Source organism: Leptosomus discolor, chromosome 9, assembly GCF_034619465.1.
Source record: "Leptosomus discolor isolate bLepDis1 chromosome 9, bLepDis1.hap2, whole genome shotgun sequence".
NCBI lineage: Eukaryota > Metazoa > Chordata > Aves > Leptosomiformes > Leptosomidae > Leptosomus > Leptosomus discolor.
Window position 1 is genome coordinate 46104955 of NC_141399.1, and position 23635 is coordinate 46128589.

At 44.2% G+C, this 23635-nt stretch overlaps 1 protein-coding gene across 1 annotated transcript in view; it reads right to left on the minus strand.

Annotated features, from left to right (window-relative positions):
- Positions 1-568: 568 nt before the first annotated feature.
- The window catches only part of AMOT (angiomotin), a 32120-nt gene continuing 9053 nt past the window's right edge, over positions 569-23635 (minus strand). The window contains exons 3-11 of the mRNA XM_009954853.2: positions 22923-23067; positions 21438-21530; positions 18630-18775; positions 7946-8095; positions 5970-6160; positions 3642-3764; positions 2779-3011; positions 1715-1939; positions 569-669 (exon numbers count right to left, since the gene is read on the minus strand). Of these exons, the coding sequence (XP_009953155.2) occupies positions 569-669; positions 1715-1939; positions 2779-3011; positions 3642-3764; positions 5970-6160; positions 7946-8095; positions 18630-18775; positions 21438-21530; positions 22923-23067 (1407 nt within the window). The remainder of the gene's footprint in view (positions 670-1714; positions 1940-2778; positions 3012-3641; positions 3765-5969; positions 6161-7945; positions 8096-18629; positions 18776-21437; positions 21531-22922; positions 23068-23635) is intronic.

A 23635-nucleotide genomic window follows, 5' to 3' on the forward strand; every position in this document is an offset into this window, starting at 1 on the left:
AAGTTACCACCTTGAAAATGGAAATCTTTCTAGCCTATGAATGTGAAATACCTATTCTGAGTTCTTACACTGAGTGTAAAGAGAAAGTGTAAAGGGAAATCTCCCTTGATCACAGCTCAAATTTAGAAAAGTTCCTCAGAACACCTGCATTCTAAAACGATCAAGTGATGCTCACAGCTAAGTCCCTGGTGCTGGCCGTTACGCTCACCTCACTGCGCTCAAGCTAGACGTTTAATCAACAGTTGTGACAGTAGGTACTTCTGTTTAAGAGACTTCAAAATACTGAAATAGCAGATGTAGTGCTTCTAAGTTCTTGGGTTTTCTCCTGATGTTATCAGATCCAGTATTCAAAAAATAGAGGGGGAAACTTTCAAAGAACAAGTGTTACGGGTTTTTTATAATTTAGAACAAATTATAAATTAACCTGTCCATACTTTCGAGACATAATATACAAGAGCAAACAGCTGAGTGTTCTTTTATTACTCAGGTACTACATTTTTTTCCCAATAAAAATGTCTTTTAAAAATTTCTTGCTAGTGTATCCCAGCTCAGATCCTGGTACGGCCTTTCAGATGAGGTATTCTACCATCTCTCCATCTGGGAGGTCCTGCCCCATGGTCTGAACAGGGGCTTTTCTTTCAAGAGTGCTGGAGTGGAATAGTGGTCCATCTACGGGATGAGGAGAAACAAGAGACAAGACAATCAAAGCTGTAACTTCAATGAAGTTAGAAAAATGATGTTAACATTCGAAAAGTCGCCTTCTATCACTGGCCAAAAGACAGCTAACAGCTCCTTATTTCATTTTAAAAAATGCAATTCTTCACGTATGTAGCCAGACAAATAAAGATATTCTATCCAATTCCCTTTGGGTATCTCCCACTGATAGACAACGACATACAGAACTGGAGTGACTGCATTTAAACCCATGTAGTCAGTGTAGACACTCCACAAAACCTGTTCCCCTGTCTCCCTCGACACCCATTAAATAGCATAGCACGGGCAAGACGCGCAGCAGAGCAGCCAAATCCATTCTTCCATAAAGAACAACATAATTGTAATGTGCCTGTGCACAGAAGAGGCAAGGTTGTGTAATCTGCATTGATTTGGCAGAGTGGGCTGGAAAATGAGCAGCTCTTGCCAGCTCGGAGCTCTGTGGGAAGCAAATTCAGCTTCTGTGACAGTCACTGTCAACTGGATCTCCTCGTGCCAACGCTGACGTCGGTTCTGCGACTGGGACAGTACAGTAACGAGACAGCTTTACCACGATAGTTACCTTTCCTTCCTCTTCCTCCCCCTTATCTGAGTCCACTTTGCTTTGAATAGCCAGTAAAATGCAACGGCCAGTTTCTACCGCCCGTTTTCACACGCTGTTTAAACCCCACACGCTACTCAATTTATTTCAGAGGGGACACCGACTCAGAGACTATCCTGGGATTTATATATACCTCCTCCAATTCTTAAATCTCACTGTGCCTCCCCACCCAGTGGGTCCATGCTTCTGCCACCACTCTTAAAGCCTTATTTTTTTTTCCTTCAGAGCGTTTAAGACTCCTCAGAACTTTGTTAAACTTCCTTCTGAAACCCATCTGTCCTCACAAAAACTAACCCCATTTTTCCTGAATGGAAAAAGGGAGGGCAGGGCCTGCCCCACAGAGCAGAACTGATGGCGAGTCGGTGGCAGGGGCCCCCTGTGAGAGAAGCTGAGCTTTGTTACCTGTTTTGTCTGCACTGTAGGCCAGGTTGGTACTGGGGAGTCGTCCTGCTGTGGGAGCCGGGGTGGAAGGTGCAGCTTTGCTTTGTTCGTTCCCTCGGTCAGTCTGGGTGCTGCAGTCTCTGCTGCCTGTTTTCGAGTGGGCTGACAGCAGCGGCGTGGAAGGAAGGACAGGAGAGGGGGTGGAGGGAATGGATTCGGAGCGATATTCTGTTCCCAGCAAAACACCTTGGTGGAAGAAAGGAAGGAAATTTCACAATCGCAGAAAACTAACTGGTATCAGTTCTGCACCCCTCTAGGACTTGCTCTAGGATCTGGAAAGCGCTCCGTGCTTCAGCCGACAGCACTGATTTACCTTTCTGTAGGACCTTTCACCACGGGGTGCTGAAGTGTCTGAAGAAGAGCAGTACCCTCATGCTGCTGCATGCAAAGCTACGCAAGTGGGCACTAACAGCTCACTTCCCTGTCTCTAACCAGTGGCCTGTCTGCGGCAGGGTAAATCTGCACACTCCGAAATCAGCTGCAACAGATTCTCATTTACATTTCAGGGTCTTTTAGTCTCATAGGGAGGGCCTTTGGGCTTAACCTCCCCCCAGAAAAAAAGAAAAAAATCACCTAAGATTTGCTTTGTTACAACTCATTTTCTCTCAACGACAGTGTTGAGCCATTCCGGACAGGAGCCACATTAGTGCAGGCACACGACTACAGGACAGCAATCCCCATTAGTACCTCTGCTCCTATTCAAGGAGAATTTACACCTTCAGACAGCTGAAAGTAAGCGCTTGGGCACTCTGAAAAATATACCTCAAATTTCCCTAAGGTCAGGGATGAAATCAGGAATAAAGGCTCATGTGTTTCAGTAACACAGCCTGGACATCAAAGTCCCTATTTCCCAAAAGTGGTTAAAACCAGCAGTTGCTTGTGTCCCATCTCGCCTGCAGTCAGCTTTGCGGCACGCTAGGCCAGCTGATCTGTCTGTCCAACACACCTTCTTCCTTCTGCTGCTCCTGCCTCCCCTCCAAGCAGCGACTCGCACACCTGAATTCCCACTGTTCCTTAAAACTTACCGAGGCTGCCTTTCCAGCTCTTGTCCTCCCTCTTCTCCTCCAGGATGGGAGTGCTGCTCAGTGTTGAGGAGTGGGACAGCAAGCCCGAGCCAGCGTTGGAAATGGACATCAGGGACTTGGCGGGTCTCATTGAGGAGAGCTGGTCTGTCTTACCAGGCTCCTTCCGGGAGCGCTGCTGCAGGACTTTGATCATGGCATCCTTCTCGATGATCTGAGCGTGTAGAGTCTTAATCCTTTTGGAGAAGCACAAAGAAGAAAAATGTACCTGTACTCCTGTCTCCTGGGACTGAGGCCTCACTGCCCCCCAGGGCTGTGACTAGGACTCCCTTAGGCTTTTGGGGAGGCAGAGAGAGGATGCCAGCGAGCTTATTGCCCTGATCGTGCATGAAACTCCCTGTATACATGCATGAGAGAGTGGCACTGAGATACCCACCCACCCTTGGCTGCTGGAAGCCGCTCTGAACACCCACGGAAGGGGCTTTGAGACAAAACTGAGAGTTACAGGCAGGACACGAGACCAACAGAAAGGACTACCACACTTTGGGGAGTCTCCACTGGACCTCAGCCCAGAGAAAACAGTCCTATGAGACAGGCGGCTGGAGCCTGGGGTCTGATGCAGATGCCCTGAAGAGGAACAATCTAGATGCTAAAAAGCTAAGACAAGACTTTTTTGCATTAGCCCTCAGTATCAAGACGGGTTTTGGATTGCTATGTAGATACTTCCTTGGCCAAATGAGTGTCTGGCATCCTACGTCGTTGCTACTGGTGAAGACACAAGAATTTCTGGTTCTGAGGCGTCTACCCAGACAATTAATTTAAAATCCCTGTCCTAAAGAAGCCAGATAGGACCAAATGCATTTTACCTTCCCTCCATGTCGAGACACCTCCTGTTGGCAAGCAGGATCTCTTCCTCCTCCTTCTGGATGCGAGCTTCCAGAGAGGTGTCATAGCTCGGGTTAGGCGAGTGGCTGATCACTGTCGTGTCCCTGAGAAGAAGCAGCAGAGCAGATGAAGGACCAGGTAAGTTTGCTGCCTTCCTCCTAGCAGCACAGAATTATTACTCAAAAGTAACAAACAAGAAAATCCACTTTTTTTGAGTTTTGGCTGTCTCAGTGTCTTCCAAAAATCCAAGTCCCAATCCTAACGAAAGAGGGATTACAAAAATATGCAAGACATTACAACAATAGTCAATTTACTGTCCAGCTCGGGCCAGTCTATAATCTCGAACACCAGGCACTTTTCTTCAATTGAAACAGCACAAACTTCCCTTCAGACATAAAGCTTTTTCCCTTCCTCTTCCAACAGTATCACATAGGGAATCTCAGTATCAAAGGGAACTAGGCATGCAAGTTTCTTAAGCAATCCTAAGCAGCTTGGTCCAAAAAACTTGGGAGTGGGCTGAAAACAGTTTTAGCCTGACTCCATATAGGGCCTGATGTTAACACTGTGACAGCTGCTCAGTCCACTAACCAAAACATAATGAGTGTTTCATTCTACTTGTTGCTGTTCAGTCAGAACAAAGTCGCTGTGCTACGCTCTGTATCGCTGTATGACTCACAGTATTAAAGGCATGCTACTGACATAGCTATGCATTAAGTAGACAAAAACCAAACATACAAAAAAATTTGGAGTTACCAAGAGCTCCAATTTATTGTAATACAAAATCTGTTCTCTCAGACCCAGCAGGTCTAAGAACTGGCTGGTAAATGTGCTTTTAACTCTGCAAAAGTTCAGATCAGGAACAGCAAAGCACCAACGTGAAGGGCATCAAAGAAACCTAACCTGATCCAGATTCCTGCCTGTGCCGTAAAGTATCATTCCTGCAACCTCAACTTCCTAAGGGATGTTATTTTCCACTATCCAAGAAAAGGGCAAGAAATTTGTGCACACTGTGGGCAAGGTTGCCACTGAAATTAGTGGAGTCCCCCACAGCCTGTATTTTTGAAGGAGATACTGTAGGTGCCAACTGCATATAAACTTGCAGAAGTATCGACACTAATGGAATACTCTCTTTTAGGGGAGAAGCAGCTAGAAGGAAATAGAAAAACAGAGGTTAGCTCTTTCCTGACCAGAAGGCATTCTCGTTCATTTAACCAAACCCGAACAGGCCTAACACATCCCCTCTCATTCCATGATAAACAATAGACCAGACCCCTACTTATCAGCACATGCTGAAAATATAACACGGCCTAAAAGGACAAGCAGTAGCAAGAGCCTTTAGAGAATCTCTTGGGAGGCAGAAAACAGTGCACAAGAAGCATCAATACCCTAAAATAACAGCCTGCTTCTGGAGCGAGATAAGATAAGTCCTCAAACGCTAACACAGCAGATCTGCAACTTTACCCCTGTAATTCTAGTATGATCTTATGAGCTAGGAAGCCAGTTGCGATAACGTGCCCATTTGAATCTGGTTGATGAAACAATCTGAAATAAAATCTGCCATCAAGAATCAGAAACTAGTGAGCAACGAAATTATACGTAAGCAATACCCGACACTAAAGAGCTGCGCTCCGATAACAGCTCTTGTTTACCAACTAGCTGAAGCACTCGGGCTGATTTACAGCCATAATACGTGTTTCTGCCCAGTTGTCTTGGAATGTGAGCTTGTTACCACATTTCAGACACCCTTCCCTTCCCACCCCCACAAGCAGTGCTCTCCATACACAGCAGAATGTTTTGAGCTGAATTTCCTAGTAGATGTTTCTGGTTAGTAACCATGTTGAGGACAATACCACAAAGTAATTTGCAAAAACATTCTGGAGAACAAGTAAGCCATTCAGGGTGAATGATGTGAATCACCACCAAGCTTACCCCATCTCACATGACTTCAGCGAGGACTGATTCCTCTTCAAAAAAAAAAAAAAAAACCAACCACCAACCAACCGAACCCCTTCTCAGGCACCTATTTTTGAATCAACAGCTTTTAGGAATGGCTCAGAACAATTCTGGTCTGGAAAATGGCTCCTGCACGTGGAGGAATCTTCCCCTGGAAAAATGTTTCTAACTGTTGGCAATTGCACAGCTCCCAGGAAAAGCAGCCAAGCTCCACTTGCAGGCAGGAGTCTGAGGAGCCGTTCAGATCACACGGCAAGGTATCATGGGAGGGTGGTATGACAACATTCCTTGGTGGGAAATACGACATTCAACTGGAAAAATAAAATAATCCCTGTACCGTGAAAAGTCTCATTTACCTCTGAGCAGCCACAGTTGCAGCAGCATCCAAAGCAAACTGTCTCATCACACTCTCCTCCAGGTATTTCTGTTCCCACTTGGTCATATCAGCTTCCAGAGCAAGAATCCTTTCTTCCTTCTCGCGCAGGAGTTCCATGAGCGCCGTGGCATTGTACTCGGAGACGTTGGCAGTCTGAGACGTCCCCTGGCGCTGATTTCCAAAAGAAGAAAAAAAAAAAAAAAAAGAAGTCTCAGGATGCATCAGGGTTGGTTTGTTTGCTTTTGGTCTGAAGGACAGAGGCTGGTCCAGAGCAGCAGCAGCTTGATGCAAGAACCCCCCAGAGTGCAACGCAGTGGCCTATGCCACGTTGGGCAGACTAGGTGAGGGTAATGGTCTCCTTTAGAGCTTCATCTGAAACATCTCCAGGGGCAGTTCAGCCTCACTCTGCCAAGACCAGGAAACAAGCTCATATAATGCAAGAAAGGCTCCTCCTATTTTCCAAACGTTGAAGCTCCAAAGTCGTAAAACCCCAGGCGCGGTTCCCAAGAACGACGGCTGAACTCACAGCACCCACACCAGTGCTTCCTGGTGCCACTCCAGAGCTGGTCAATGCTAACAAGCAAATATCCGAGATGGAAAATACTCCTCCTAAGGCCTTTTTCCACGTGCAAAGCCCCACACCTGTATCCAAGAGCTAGATCATGCTGTTCGGGTCTGATGTCTACAGCCCATCCATGATGCCTAAAGTAACACAGATTTACTTCCAACACTGTTCCAGCAAAACACTAACTGGTATACGAGAGCTAGCACACCTTTAAAAAAAAAATCCACAATATTTTTAAAGGATTTGGTTATTAAACCAATAGGATCTGAGTATACCTGTGGATTAAGTAGCTGGGGATTAAAAATAGTTCAGTTCTAAAGCAAGAGTTGGAAGACAGGCAGCGTTCCCTTTCAAAACAAGAAAGAGTGCAGATTTTCCGAGTTAATAGTCCAACAGATAAAATGCATATAAGGTTTATAAGGAAGTCTCATCTGGGGTTAGCAGAATATTTGACTTAAAACTAATAAAAATAGTTTAAAAGAAAATGAATCGGTCAAACAAGCTATTTTATGTTCAGCTAAGAATTCTTAACCATGACAAGCAAGCTATTTTTTTGTGTTGACTCAGGCCCAACGTCAAAAACTGTGGGATTCAGAGTGCCTCATCTTCCAAAGGTAACACAGAAAAGTTTATCAAATTCCTGTAACTCCTACTGAAACCAATACAAAAATGCAAGTAAGACTTAAATATCTGTTCCTGTGCAGAGGTGGAAGTTGGGGGATAAACATAACCTGAAACTAAATGTGATTTAGAACACAGGCCTGCACCTTATTTCCAGCAACATTTACAAACCTGATAGTTCACCTATGTTTGACATAGGTTGAAATAAAACCAGAACTGCACATCCAATTCATAACACCACGGCACAATCTACTTCTCATTCATTCTTTTCACTGAAAAAGACTCACGTTACAATTGTAAAAGTAAACTCCACGTGAAGCTCCCATCTGTTTCCATTAACTGCCTTTATAGAGTTGGTTTTGCTGGTTTGGTCTTGTTTGGCTTTTTTAAATGCAAAAGGTTTTTGAAGGGCCTCTTTTCAGGCCAGTTGTTAATGAATTTTACATAAAATCTCCAACTGTGAACAGTATTTTTAAAATAATTTAAAAGTAAATATGACCAGGTTACTTAAACCACCTAGCTATATGGCTACGTCTGAATCTTGTCACGTGATGGATCCTCTGCTGCTCTCTGACCTAAATTTTCTGGTTGGAACGGAAGAATTAAGTCAAGTAAAAACAATACAACAGCGAGCAAATCCATGACTCTAGCTATCAAATTTGTGAATTTTACAAGATGGAAAAAACGGCTGCCCTTCTTTTCTGTGTGGGGCAGGGTATAGAGTACAATCCTACAAGAGACCTAGTATGGCACAGGGAAACAGTGGGTACCTGCTGCATCCGGAGAGATTCCAGTTCCCTCTCCAGCCGGGTCCGCAGCCGATGTTCCAGCTGTTCCCGTTTCTCACACGCTGCCTGCAGCTGAACCAAGGCCTGCTGCATCTTCTCCACCTTCTCAACATAGACTTGCTTCTTTTTGAGCTGAAACAAAGGAAGAAAATACAACGTAAGTTAAACCATGAGCACAAAGAGCGAACTTCTGGCTTCGTACACGTGGCAGAGCGCAGAAACACCAGCCAGGAGGAACGTATCGAGACGACTGCTGTCAGTGTGCCTCAGACCCCTGCTCTGGCCTCAACGGTCAGGATGTTACAGGTCTTCCCCATCTCTGCTTTCCTGCTAGGTGTATTTGCTCTTTTTGTCCCCAGTGACCCCACGGTAATGATGGGGAAACTGTGGTAATTAACTGTTGCAAATGATTGAGACCAGAGATGGGCTAGAAAGGGCATCTGGGTTCATAATGGAGTATTTAAGTGACTTGACCCAGGTTACCAAGGTGATCGTAGCAAAGACAGCATTTAGAGCTGGTCCACAATTGGGAACATTTTTCAGTGCAACACTGAAAATCGCTTGCAGTGGTTTTATGAGATTAAGCAGAAACTGAATCAAAACTTGCAGGATTCTATTCCAACCCCACAAAACCAAAATAATGAATAGTATCAAAGCATACACTAGACATGGCCTGTGCTCTCTCCACGCTGCAGCCAGGTTTATTTTAGCAGTCTGGACATTTATCTCTGTCATCCTGGCCCAGTGTGACCTGAGAGGTCCCGCTCCATTCCTTGCCCCTGTCCTTCCGTCCTCCTCCATCATTCATCCTGCAAACCACGCTGCTATCCTGCCTCACGATAAGCAACGAAAACCATGCTGAGACCCCCAATAACTGTTTTAGCAAGGTTAATCCACAGTTCAGGCAGGATAAAATCAAATCAAAATATGAATTAAAAAAAAAAAAGAATAAAACACACCCAGGGCCCAGCTCTATTCTAATATACAGAATACTGCACACCTATGGACTTAATTTTCTGTTAAGGAAAAGACTAACAACCACAATTAGCTGGCCTTCTGCAGCAAATCTGGGGCATTGCTTTTTCAGCTACGATTGTCATAAACCCTAAAATACAAAAATAGCAGGAAGGAGGCAATTCTTCCCAATGGTCAGAGCCAAAGTCTAGAGAAGCACCACAGCGCAAAACACAGACTCCCTTATGTGAGTTCAAAGAGCTTCTCTACAGTTTCATGGAAGAAAAGTCCACTGAGGGATATTAAAGACAAAAGACACCACTTTTGGCTCAGAAGTCCTTCTTGGAAGCAGAAAGTATTCTGGGAAAGTATTCCTGTTTGTCGGCCCCATTCTGATAGTGTTCCCTAGGAACCTGCTCTAAGTTTCGGCACAGACAGGGTACTAGGCTTGCTGGGCTTTGATCTGAACAACGTGAGCCATTCTTCCACCGCACCTTCCTTCTGAAAAGGCCTTATCATGTGTTTCTTCAAATTTTTCCCTTTTCACACTCCTGCTCCTTGAGGCAATCCAGAGACGGTAATGTGAATAGCAGAGAGAGAAAATTATCCCAACGCTATTAATCCCAGACATGGTATCCTTTTCTTCTCTTCATAAAGTCAGCAGGCATCTAACCTCACAGCATGAATGTTGCTGCCCAAGAGGATTTTCCCCAAACAAGTATTTTATAATAAAAGTTACAATAAATAGCGAGTAATCCAGCCAAAGGCCTTCCCACCAGTACACGTACAGTAGAAAGGTATTTTTATTCTTTGATTGCCTAAGATTTCAAGCTTGTTTAGAACGGGAGGGACAAGAACATTTTAATACAACTTAATATTCCACTGCTGCTCTGCAGAAAATCAATAAAAATGTTAATGCTTAATAGATCTTTTTGTTCCAGATCATAGTGCTTAATAACACTGATTTAAGCTTTCTCAGACTCCACTAAAGTGTAGATTAACGCACTAGTTTTACACTTAGATCAACAGCAGCTCAAAGTAGTTCTGTAACCAGGCAAAAATGATAAACTATGAGTCAGCAGCAAAACCTAGAAATGGAGAGCATGCAGCATCTTGGTTTTGCATACGGGCTTACTGACCTGGACAAGAGCAAGGAACAACCTAATAAACTTGCTAGCAGCAAAATATCATGCATCGAGCTGAGTAATAATCTCTTGAAAATCAGCTCTCCTCCCCCACTCTTCTGTATGAAAAATCAAGGAAGGAAGGACAGACATTCGGTCTCTTATTACCTACCACAAAGCATTTAAATTTCTGAAGAGTTTTTTAACATAACACACAGTAAAATTCTCCTTGCAAAAGCAGCTGACAACATCTTACTAGTTTCATAATTAATAAACCCGAGTATGCTTATGTGTGGATTAATGTTTTGGCCTGCTCTCAAAGAATACCAAGAGCCCAGCCAAAAAAGAATTAGGACACACAAATTCCACTGAAATGTTCACTTTGAAAGTGCTCCCATCAGCCAAACCTGCAGGTGAAACGTTGCAACACAAGCTGTTGCCCAACTTACCAGCACTGCCTGCACATGCCTAACTCATGCACCAGGCTTAAAGTACAGGCAAGGCTTGTTCAGTGGCTTTTCATAAAGACAACTTTTTCTTCCCCTTCACAAAATACACGTAATCTTCCAGCATCAGGAAGAATTAGGAATGTTAGAAAATGTGAGATTTGTGTTACTTTTTTTGATATAATGGCTTAAAACCAGAATTAATTCAGGAATCCCTCCAATCATTTTCAGTTGTTTGGAACACAGATGTTCAGTAAGCTTTAAAGGCACGAATGTGCTCCAGACAACTCGGCTTTCCTAAAGTGCCTTTCGACACAATTGTCCTTTATGTACGAGATTGTTTCATTTCACGCACTCGCTGCACTCAGTCAACTCACAGCATAGTCTGGCCGTGTCATTCATGTCCAGCTCTGCCATCTCCGCTACTGCGAGTATTTGTGAGGAACAATCTACCTTTCTGTGAGCCAGGATTCTCCAGCAGTGGTAGCAGTGAAATCTAATTTTTATTTATCTTTTTCAAAATCTTTCTGACTTGATCTGTCCTCTCGATGTAAAGAGGATCAGGAATAATTCCTCCAAGCACAGAAGGATTTCATTCCCATAAATTGAGAGCACGATGGTGTTTTCCTAAGACAGGAATTGGAAACAGTCTCCTGAGTATTGCCAGGGTGCTGCAGACATAAGTGAGATGGGACGGATTAAAAAAGGCAGCATGCCGAGGCTTGTTTTTGGTCATTTGCCATGGATTCCCCACCCTCCCTCTCCCAGCAAAGAACCAAAACTGGCTGCTCAGTGCCAAGGGCCACGGTAACATCTACCACTGGGGAGATGGCATCAAGGGACGCTGGAATTCCCTCCTCTGCAACAGGCCTTGCAGTGAACACGTGCTCTAGATAAGAGTTCATTCCTGAAGCTTTGCAAGGATCCAGTCACGCCCTTTGGTATAGAAGTTTAAATAAATTGGACAAGAGAGTAATTTTCCTTTTGCTGGCACTGCATTTAACTAAGAAGCAAGCTCATGCTCACATAATGTATTGTAACTGTTTTGCCTTGAAGGGTGCTCTGAAAATGCAGAGCATTTTACTTACAATAATACCTTTAGTATAACACCTCTTTAAGACAGTAAGATCTCAAATACCCTCAGCACACGTCTGGAAGCTCAGCAGAGCACTTCAGCATGACTGGAGCCCTTCCCAGCACTTCCTAGAGCACATGGCACAACTTTAATTATATCTTCCCCGGGCCAATCCCTGGCTGCTTTGGAAAATGTCCTAACCACGTATCAGAGGTCAAGTTTTAACTCTATCAACAAGATTTTCCAATTAAACCATTGTAAACAAGAGCAGCCACTCTCCAGTTCACATCCACTACGATGTTTACCTAAATTCTGCAACAGGACGGGGACAAGAAAAATAAGGAAGGCAAGGACTGGCTTGGGACTCTGCAGAAATGTAGCACACAAAAGTGTGACTTGATGCAGGGAATACCCCGGAAAGACTCCCTGGCCTCCCGATCAAGCATTTCTGTCTTCATTTTATTTCCCCCATGCCTTGTCAAGATTGCTTTCTGCAGTTGAGAGCCAGCTGGGAGAAGCAGGAGACGCTTGGGATTCAGAGGCTTCATTGCTCACAAGAGTTTGGCTGACCTGAAGAGCAATCCGTTTCCAAGTCAGTCAGAAAGATTTACTGCCTGAAAATGTCTGCACACCGATATCCCCGAACTGCAGAGCTTCCAGCTATGGAAAATTAATCAACCACTCTATAAACATACAAGGATGAAGTGATTAAACAAATTCATTAAGCCTAGAAAACAGAAACTAGTCCTCAAAATCTTTCCGCAGGAGAAAAGACTTCCTAAGACAACGTAATGCCTGGCAGCAGACAACCTGCAGGCTCCTCTGCTACAGAGAGCATTGCATGGCCGAAAATCAATGGCCAAGGACAACGTGTTCCTGTCAGAAATAGGGACATTTGATTATTATTACAACTACCCCGCAGAAAAGGGATTAACATTCTAAAAGCCAAACAAACCCTGTTCCTTCGTTTGATTTAGGCTTTGACAAACCATGCAATCTCTTTCAGGGATCCCAGGTCCCTGCAGAAGAAAGGCTCTGAAGAGGGCACGGAGGTTTCAGGCACACAGCACAGGGAGCAGGGGCATAAAGGAAGGAGGAATTTTCACTGTCAAGTCACTAAAAGCCAGGGAGGTAGAGGCTGTATCATCCTCTGGTCTGGAGCTGCCTCTGCAGGACGAACACAGTCCTGGACATAGCAGGTGAGGGGGAAGGAAGGATCTTCTTTTGTAAAGAGCTTCATCGCTTCCAGATGCGTTAGTCAGCAAAGGGTTTTTCTGGGGAAGAAGAGAAGACTTCCTGCATAGCTAGCAATGATTCAGAAACTCTCCCAGGCATTTTGACAAACCCAGCCATTACCCTCTTCATCTTGGACAGCTCCTATTTCAGCAAATTGGTAACACTCGTCAGCATCTGCTTGTCTCCCACCCACTATTTCTGATGTCTTCAAAGTCCTTTCTTTAATATATTCAGGGTGTTTTCATTACATTCTGGGTTTATCCTAAAGCTGAATCCATTCAGATGCAGCTGAAAATGTGTTTCCCCACAAGAATTTGCCTGCTATGGCAGAAATGTAGGGAAAAAAAAAAAAAAAGACAGAGAGCAAACACGTTTAAACCACCTCTCCCTCTTGCAGTTGGAATATATTCCTCTAGGATGCCTTTGAACCCTCACTTTGTTTGAATCCAGGCCCAACAAGGCGCCACTGGCCTCAGCAAGAACTCATGCTGAAGTCATTTGGTAACGCTATCCTCTTGCTAGGGAATAGTGTTTGGTGCACGGGAATGTCCTAACGTCGTCTCCCCGTTTGTTTGTGGTAAAATAAGTTATAACTTTCAAAGCCCCCCCTGGAAAACTACTAACAGGCAGAAGAGGAGAGGTAGCGACATGGCAAGGAAAAGCCAGTTCTGTGCTGTTACAAGAACGCAGGTCATTAGAGACACACACACACATACTAGTTACAGGGAAGAGAGGGAGTTTTCTCTCCTCTCCACCCTACCCCTCCATGAATTATAAGCCATCCAAAAAGTGTCCCCTTTAAAAGCAACTCTGTCCTGAAAGGAGTAGTTATGTAGCTCTGAGAGTCCAAGCATTTAAGTGAGACAAAACTGTGGAGACTAGAAATATTCTTTTTATAGACCCAGAGAAGTGACTGGAAAAAAACAGACAAGGCTTCAAGCACACAAACTCTCCTTTGGGTCTCTTCCCTACAAGCCAGAGCTCTGTTCTGAAAGTATCTCAGACACAGCGTATAAAGTACAATAGATGTCATTTGGAAATGGATGTTTCTATATTTCCTCACAGACAGAACCCTCAGTGTTATCAGAAATAGCGCGCTATTTCTCTCCGCAATAGCTGAGCGGGAAATGAATATAATATCTTAGCTCTGATATCTGGTTTATGTTGAATTCTGATGGCTGAAAGATCTTACAGCTTCTAAATACAAGCTGCTTTTAGAAAAGATATTTCATTCAACCTTCGTCCCTTCCCTCAGCCCCCAGTTTGCTCGCAGCAGAGAGGATGTCTGGCTCCTCTTTCCATTGCAAGGTGTGTGCACGGCGATGGCAAAGACGGGGTATTTATATCTTCTTAGGGGTAGTCGCTGCTTTTCAAAGCTGTCTCCTTAAGGCACTCATTAAAACAGTGGCTTGTAAAGTGGTGGAGCAAAAGAGTACAAGTTACACTACTATAAAAAAAAAAAACCCACAAACTTTTTTTAAGTTGAAGTGTGGTCTTCCGTGGTGTGAACTAAGCAGAGCAAGCAGAAATGACCAAGTTCAATAAAAGTTCTGGAAATTCCTTTTTTTTAAAAAAAGGTGTAAAACCAGCAGCAGTTGTACCCTCTACATCCCGCAGCTGTGACTAGGTAAAGTGCCGGGCATCGAACTCCCTCTGGCAACATCACAAGCCTGCTAAGGGCTCACAATAAGCCAGCGCTTACCCAGAGTCTCGGGCTGGTCAGGATGGTCCTTTCTGTAAACCCAGCAATCCTGCCTTTGGCTCAGAGCAAAGCGAAGGCCAACCATCTGCTCTGTTCGCTGAAGGCTCTCAAGGTGCATGCTAGCAGATGTTGGTAACGTGACTATTGTGAAAGCTCCCACGCACAGGCCATCTGGGACCATCTACCAGCTACAAACCTCCTGCACGCTGCAGCCACGCAAATGTTTACATCAAAGTTGAGACCATCCATGCTCCAAAATAGGAATTTTTCATTGCTTTAGCTGCAAATCGTATTATCACTGACCACTTCTCACTGTGATGCATGTTTTTAAGCCAACCTGCATTTTACCTCAAATTTATTCAATTTATCTCAAATTTATTGCATGTAATGAAAATACTCCGAAGTTTTAATTTTAAAATACACAGGCTAATACTTCACTGGAAACAATTTTAATAAGCTGCTGACTTATGCATAACTTTTTATGCATAACCTACTACAGGGAAGAACGAAAATGGAGAAGCGAAAATAAGGCTTAAGAGCTGGCTATCTTTAGGTAGAGTACAGAAGTAGTGAAGTTTAAATATATAAAACATACACACACTCAGCAAATCTGTTCATGGACATATTTAAGTTTAAAAACTCACGATCACTCGCCATTTTTAGCACTTTACAGAAATACACTCCACACTATCAAAAACTTTAATGGCAGTTTGTTCTAAATTTGAAGAGTCATTTCACCCCTGCTGACACACCAGGGAAAGTATTTTACGAACGTCTACTTTTGCTTCCAACTGCTTCACACTATACTTCGGTATCTCCAAGATCATTCCTTTCTCCATCACATTTAGCATCCCTTTATCTCTCCCTCCCCTCTAACTTGGATGCTAAAATCCAGTATATATAAAAGCTCTCAAAAGCTTCACAGGAGTAGACAAGCATCTACATTTTACAAATGAGTGGTTTTGTCCAAGCTGGCAATTCAGGCAAAGGATTTTAAAAGGAATCTGGAAGTTCCAATTCCAATTCAACATTTAAATTCAGCTATAGTGATATATGGCTTATAGCTCTTATCAGAATGGAAATATTCTTTTTTATAAAGGATCTGGTGCATATAAAGCAGGGTAACTCTGCTTAATAGGAAGCCAAAACAGAAGGGGGGAAAAAAAAATTTTAAAAAAGCTGAAAACTTACATTACAGGATGCAACAACTGAAATATGCACACCCCCCCTCAGGCCCTGAGCCAGAGTGGCTGCCAAACCTTAGCGTAAGAAACTCCACCCTCTTTTGCAGGACTAGTTTAGAAATTCCTGACAATTACAGGGACTAGTAACTCAGACTAAGCTGGCAGGAATGAAAGAAATAATTGACAAATTGTTCATATATCTTGGTCACTGAACGTCACTAACTCAGGCTGACATTTACAGTCCCTTCTAAGTGGTGCCCTGAGCTCTGAACAGCTTGCTTGGCTGTCTTTCGGAAAGTTACCAAACAGCTCGGGGATTTGAGAAGTTCCCACAATTTAATACTAATGAGGCAACAAATGCTTTATAATCCTAAGTATTTCATTAAGAAGCGATTTGGGAAACCTGCAAAAGCGGCTCTTTACTCCTTCTGATTCCCCTTATTCCCCCTCCCCTCTAGGAAAAAGCAGAGTTAATTCCTGCTCCCTCCCTGAGACTCTTCCATATTTATCTACAACAGGAAGGGTGGCACTTCCTGCACACCCTGGGATTCGAGCAAAGGTTGGATGCAAACGAGCACGAGCCCTCATGCAGGGCATTTCACTCTGTAGCAGCATCTGTGTGGTTTTTAACAGATTGTGCAATCCAGCCCAGAGTTACCTATTTTACTATTCTACCTAGGCAGAAATACTTTGCAACAGCACTGAACCCAATTCTTCTAGTAAAATAAGAGAGGCCTTTTGAAAAGAAAACATGCAATTATTATTACCCCTAAAGGCTTCAACTTTACTGTGAGGGACCCAATATTAGTGCCTACAGAGGTTCAACCTAGCCAAGTGCTGTGCATGCTGGCCCTGGCTGATCGCAGCACCACTCTGCACGTTGACTCCAAGCATGTGAATAGTTCCAGGGAAGCCACAAGGATGTCCTGTGTACTTAAAGTTAGTCACACATCAGGCTTTTTGTGTAATAACGTGCTGAAATCTGAATGAAAGCCAAAGAGCTCCAGTAGACTGCAGGATCAAATGACAGAACAGTTTTAGAGCCAAAGAGAATCACGTCACATTTAAGTTACCCTATAACCTAACACTCCCTGTCCCCCCCGAGCAACAAAGGTGCGAGTCAGCCTTGTCAGGGGATGCTGCTATTTCAGTGAAATCAACGGACTTGACAACTGAGCACGAGGCCGAACGTGGCCGGTCATATTTACGCATTCCTCTGACTCTGTTCTTTTTTTATTACTGTAATTTATATTGCACAGAACCTGGCTCTGCAGTGAGGGACCGCAGCCTGGCGATGCGAAGTGCTGTACCCCGCCCTCAAAGCTCCCAGCTCGAGGCTGGGACGGGAGACAAGAGGCACAAACACACGTGTAGGGCAGGCCGAGCAGACGGTCTCTGGGTTGGCATGACCGGCAGCAGGCTCAGCGGCCCAGTCCCTGCCAACCAGGTTGTGAGCATCACAGCAAGGGATGCTTCCAAGAAGCCTTGCCAGGGTTTGCAGTGAAGGTGAGGACAGTCTGGGGGAAAGCTTGTTTGGGATGGGGAGGAAGGGGTGGTTGGAAATTGAGAAGGACAAAGGTAGAAGACATCCTCTCAGCAACAAGGGGAGAAGAGAAACAGGGTTGGGTAAACCCTGAGGGGCCTGGAAAGCCAAGAGGAACTGCCTGAATTTGATGGGGTGGAGAAAGGAAAGCGAAGCGGAGCGCTAAGAAAGGCTACTAAGATACGATGGCAGGTAACCCTGCAACACCATCGTGAATGAGCAGAGCAGATCCAGGAGAGGACTGAGTGAGGAAGGGCTTCCATGTAGCTGAAGAGATTAAAAGAAGGGTACTGCAAGGGGCAAAATTTAAGGACACCAGGAAAAAAAAAACACAGGAAGGTTCAGGGGAAGGGCTACTGAGGCAAACACAGAGCTTAGAGAAGAGCAGGCTAAAATTAAGACAGCAGCTACATCTGTACCTGGAAAAGGAGGAAAGGCAGGCAAGACAGGACAGGAGGATGTTCACTTCGTTTTTGGTCATTCCTCCTCTCTTGGCACAACGGGATCCTGAACGGGGAGAGGAGAAGCAGGCAAGGGGAGGGTTTGAGGAATGTCTCTGAAGACAGCGAGATGCAGGTGGGTGTAGGCACAGTGCTGAGCTGAGGGTGATGGTGAGTGCTAGTGAGCAGGAAGATGGCAGAATTGAAGAAGGAGAGAACAAATCTGCAGTGGAGGAAGTGTGCTTGGCCATGAGATTTCCTCCAGAGGCTCTCTATGGAGGAAGAGTAGGAGTAAAGGAAGCAGAGGCTGGGAGTGGGAAATGGAGCCCTTGAGAGGAAAAGAGTAGGCGGGAGGAAAGCGGACGGACACCGTGACACAGAAGGGCAGCACGGTGAGAGCCGTGGGTGAGTGGCAGGGACAAGGCTACAAGAAACCGCTGTGAAAGCTGCCCAGCTGAGCAGTTCAAACGCACTAGCCCCTCTTGGGAGGAGAGGGAGAGAAAACAACCAAGGTCATGCCCAGCTTCTTACAAATGCTGGGCACATACAGTGATCTGCACCGTGCACCACGATAACCTGGTCTAAGTGGAACACCTGGCAAGGGGACAAGCTGCATTCATTTGATATTAGTTAAAAGTCTATCCAGAGCTGAATTTCTGCCAAGTTCAGGAGGTTGCCAGGACTGGGATTTCAGTTCCAGTCCACTTTTATCAGTTGAAAAAAAAAAAAAAAAAAAGAAAACGAAACAGGGCTGCTTAGATGAAAGCACTTCCAAGAAAATACACGCTTGTGGTTTAGCTGTGCCCAGTTCAGTGGTTGAGCTAACCACCGTGAAGCTAAGCCGATATAAACAGCTTTGAAGCAAGCAGATTTCCTTATAATTTGCGCAAGACAAACTCATTCCCACAGTCACTTTTACTGGAACCCAAACTACCCTAATTTCTCTCTCTCAACATCCTTACCTCCTCCTCCAGTTTCACCACCTTGGCCTGAGCATTGTTCAAGGCCTGGTCTCGGATCTCGATGTGTCTTCGTTGGTCCTCGTTGGTGGAGCGTGCAGCTGCCAGTTCTATTTCCAGTTTCTCTTTTTCCCGCTGTGTTTCCTTGTCTATTAAAACAAAGTGAGAGTTATCAATGGGCAGCACTCATCTCTAGCCAGCTTGCAGGAGTCTTTCACTCCAGAGGTGAAGGAAAGATTGTGCTGGAACTTCTCACAAGAGAGAGAATGCAAATCTAGTGCTAATGGGGGAAAAAAAAAAGTATATGGCTTTCAAGGAAGAGAAGGACTCGTAACCCTGAAAAACAAGCATGGTACCTTCCAGTAACCATGTGCCACAACGCCAGCAAGAAGGAACAGAAGGTGCATCACTCAGTACAGTTAGGTAATTTGCTCTGATTATGCACCTCTTTACCTCTGAGCTTTCAGCGGTGGAAAACAAACCGGGTAATTTTAATATCCCAGGCCGGGGAGAGATGGCGGACTTCCGTGACTGAAAAACTTGTGTTCTTCTTTTTCACACTGACCCCACAAACAGGAAGGCTGTTCTGCCTGGGGCAGCTGTCCTCCTTCTGAAAGTAACACCCAGTTGTCCCACTTTGCTGGCAGTACCATCAGAGGAGACTGAAAATAAGTAAAGCCATGAGAACTCCTCAGTCTTCCTCTACTGCCCCTAAAAACAACTCCCTGGGCCAGAACCGAAGCACATGTATCTGTCCTGTCACAGCCCAAAGCAGACCTGCAGTTCAAGAAAGCCTTTTGCCCAGCACTGAGAGTTCATGTCAGATACTTTAAATCCATCCCAAGCACAGCAGTCAGCCCTTTTCTGCTGCTCCCCAGAAGGAGCTGGACCTAGTGGGAGCACCTATGCTGTGTGTTTCAGGAACAGAACAACTGCCTTCATAAAAAAGTAAGTGGGATAAAATAATTGGGGACTGGAGAAATTATCACACAGGGGTGTAAAGCGAAGCCACAACACAGAGCTGATGTCCTTTGTATACGCTGTCATTCCCAGCTCAAGCCAACCAGCTACAATGATAACATTAACACAGTTGCTGGATACATAACCACAGAATATTCCCTGGAGTGATCTACACCCAGCACTGACGACACCAGAGAAACTGCATTCCAGAAACCAATATCCCATGACAAAGGAATGAGGACAAGGAGTGGAAGGCTTGAAAAACAGGAACTAGATCCTGGGTGTTAGGACAGACGGTATATGGAGTACACAGGCCCGTTTGTGCAAGCATGTGCATAACTATATTTACAGGACCACAACTATTTCCTTGCTTCTGCCAGCAGAGAGCCCGGAGCAAAGCTTTAGCAACATGGAGTAGCTAAAGATTCCCTTCTGCTAGGGAATCAACGCAGCCCACACACAGGTTGCAAAACTAACCTGTCCACCAACAGCACCCAGAAGTCTGCAGAGCAAACCCTGACTGCAACTCAGAGCTAGCCTGTGACATAAGACACAAGGACAAAGGCTAATGTCACCACCTGCCTATTCTTTTCCCTATCTCTCCCATACTAGTATTTCTCCTCCACCCAGGAAATGAGCTGCTGACAGCGTCGGCAAGCTAAAATGTATTGCAGAAAATGGGCAGAGATGAGACAGGGCGGCATTATGCCAGCAGGTATCAATCAGTGCCAGCAGTCTCTTTGTGAATCTCTAAGTGCTTGCAGCAAAGCTTTTGGAGGTTTTGTTCCAGACTTTTCCCCAAATGTTTCACTTGAAAAGGGCCTACAGCACCCCTGGAAACGCTGGGACTGATGAAATGCAGCGCTATGGTTTTCGTGTTCATCCAAAAGGAGAAATTGAATGTGAGGCCTCACAGCTTTACCTTCCCACCTCCCTGGGTGCACCTGTGAACCTCAAAGTCTACCCAACCAGCGGGAATGAGAGGCTAGACTCCTAGACTTTCCACTCCCACCGGGAGTTTTGAATTCACACCCTGACAGCCATCTGCTTGCAACGTAAGCCACAAGGAATAAGCTAAAGACAACAAAACAGAGGGATACCAACATTCGCCAGAATACCAGCAGTGTGTGTTACACCATAGAAAATCTCTATTTTGCAATTTTATTGCATTACCTTTTTATGTAACAATTGGAGAAAAGTGAGCATTGTCAAAAGGGTGGAGTACGCTATGGGATGACAGAAAAGTTGGCTGGCCGCCATCAGCCTCAAGACATTTCAGTACAAAGGAAAAGCAGCATTTCATATCCGTCACTTTGGTTTGCCTTGTGATAAATCCACTGCTGTGGACAGAATTCATTACCCTTACCCAGCCCAGCATACTGCAGGCAGTGTTCATCCCCTTTATTTTGCTGAACTGGATAGGGCAGCGGTAAATTAAAGAGGAAAGAGATAGGAGACCTACCAGGTTCCATTCCTCTGGCCTTAACTCAGGCCAGGACTCTTATCAGCCTGGAAAGGTTTAATTCCAAAGCTTTCAGGGGACAAAACAGGTGGACAAAATATTCGGTACGTTATGGGGTAAACTCTAATTCTAGAATGTAACTGCAAACTACCTTTGCTCCAAATTCTCTAATAATTGCCATCAGATGGACTCTACATACTGACAGAAAAGGAATTCTTGAATCCCTTCTCCTTTCTCCACTGACAGTTTTGGACTGTCACTGCCCTGATGTCTGTTCTGGTAGAACACTGACAGATCTGAACTACACTACCCTGCTGCATTGTTATCCTTCCCAGGAGGACTAGAGCATTTCTACATTTCCATATTTCAATAATGATTGAATAACTCACTTTGTGCAAAGAGTTGAGAGATGGTTTTCCGATTGTCTTCAGACCCCTCAAATTCCTTCTCCGCAAGCTGCTTGTTGGCTGTCTCCATACGTTCTGCAAAGTATTTCAATAAAAGGAACATTAAATAATTAAACACTTTCAAGCATTAAGTCACGACTGCTCAGGACACTTCTAATGCAAGCTAGGGGAATGGATCGCCTAACTCTACACAGCCAAAAGTAAAAAGCCTGTCAGAAGCTGGCACTCACTTTTGAAATGTTTCTGCTTATGTCCTTGAGAAAATACTCCCAATGAGACAAAAGAGGTTAAATTGAGTTGCAAAGAAATTACTTTAAACAATTATAACACATAAGAAGTTTATTTTTCCAATTTTTACAAATGTTAAGACACCTTACTTTTTCCACCCAAACAAATCTCACCATGCAATTAAAAGATTCCCTTATAATTCTCCACTAAATCTTAATAGAAGATTAAATAACTGTTGTCCAATTACCTGACTTTAGGGAAAAGTGTAAAACCCTCAGGACAGCTTAACAGTTCTGCTGCTGCAGGCTGTTAAAAATTACTATCAGTCTATGAAAATAAGAATGAAATGTTTATGCTCTGTTTTATTATGAAGATTATTTAATGCAGGCCTTTGTGTACTGTCCTTCTTAACAGCACTGGGCACTGTACGGCCTCACTTCTCGGACGCAAAACAATTTCTGGGAACACAGTCTTAGTAAGAGACATGAGGTAGTGAGAGCAGATGACATGCAGGACAATCAGAGAGCTTTCATAAAAAAAATAAACTTACAGTTTAAAAGACTGGTTGTGCATCTTTACACACCTCAAATGGCAGATGTGTTTTGCCCTTCAAACTAATGCTTAAACTTTTACCCGTGTTAAGGTCAAATACCATTCAACAGCACTCTCCACTGCCAGCCACCGTACTGCCTCAGCCTCTTAGCAAGAACCAGACACTAATAACACCTCACTCTGGAAAAGGGAGGGAGATCCAAAAAACCAGATGCCTACAGAGATAAGGAATGACAAGACCTTCAGGAAGAACAGACAGCCTGCAGTTTGTATGTCAGCGCAAAAGGGTCACCGGACAGGAAATAAAGTGAACATGCCTGGTGTGGGATTAGGCAGTCACCAAAACATCTTTCCATTTGTATAAACTGAACAAATTGTACAAATTGTGTCTAGGATAGATGACAAGAGAGAATTCCAGGCTTGCATCTGGTTTATGGTATTTGGCTTATCCCACGTTTCTTCTCAATGAGAAACAGGCTGGAAATGAGAGACTACAGCACTCTCCTAAACCTGTCTTTACCATGCTCCCAGCAAGCACTTAAAATCTCAGACTACTGAATATACCAGAGTATCCTGTCATATTCTAGTCGTGTCAACAGACACAGTGAGTTCTGCAGCAAAAAACTGTCCTGCCAAGTAAGTACGACAATAAAACTTAAAAAACATTGAAGAACAGCAGTTATTCACCTCTTAGATCCCTGTTGAAATCATGAAGCCTACGAATTTCTCCTTCCAGCTTGTTTCTCATGGCCTTTTCCAGGGCATCTCGCTTAGAGGATGATTTCTCCAGGTTTTTGTACGCCTCCGAAACTTGCTGAATTTCTGTTTCCAGCTGCAGTGGAAGCGAAAACAAGCACTTACTATTTTACCACTAACAATTCTTTTCATTCAGTCTCAGAAAGGAGATTGCTTTCTCTCAAGTTCTCTTTATTGAAAGAAACCTACACCTATACATGAAGTAAAATGACAGTCTCAGGTTTGGGATGGATCCTTCTGTATAAAGAACACCAACGGTTGAAACGAAGATCTGGGCTCTCCTTCCAGACTCTAGCTCTGTTTCCCCACTACGATCAGAGCACAGGTATAGCAAATCGAAGAAGTGCAAATGTAATCTATTTTTTTTCTAAGACGAGGGCGGTTTGGCACTGCTGCTAGTTTGGGCAAAAAGCATTTATATAAATAGCTAATGTGGTATCAAGTTCTGTAAGTAAAATAAAAGAAAGGCGGACAAAACTATGCTAAAAAAAAAAGCTAGCGGCAGATCCTGCATTACTGATGAACTCTGCAGATCTGTAATTATTATGGTTCAAAATTCACGATAAAACCTGCTGATGGTCTATGTTTACACTTCTACAACTCAGTTGTGCTTTTAAATATTCAATTTACTAAATGAGGGGAGG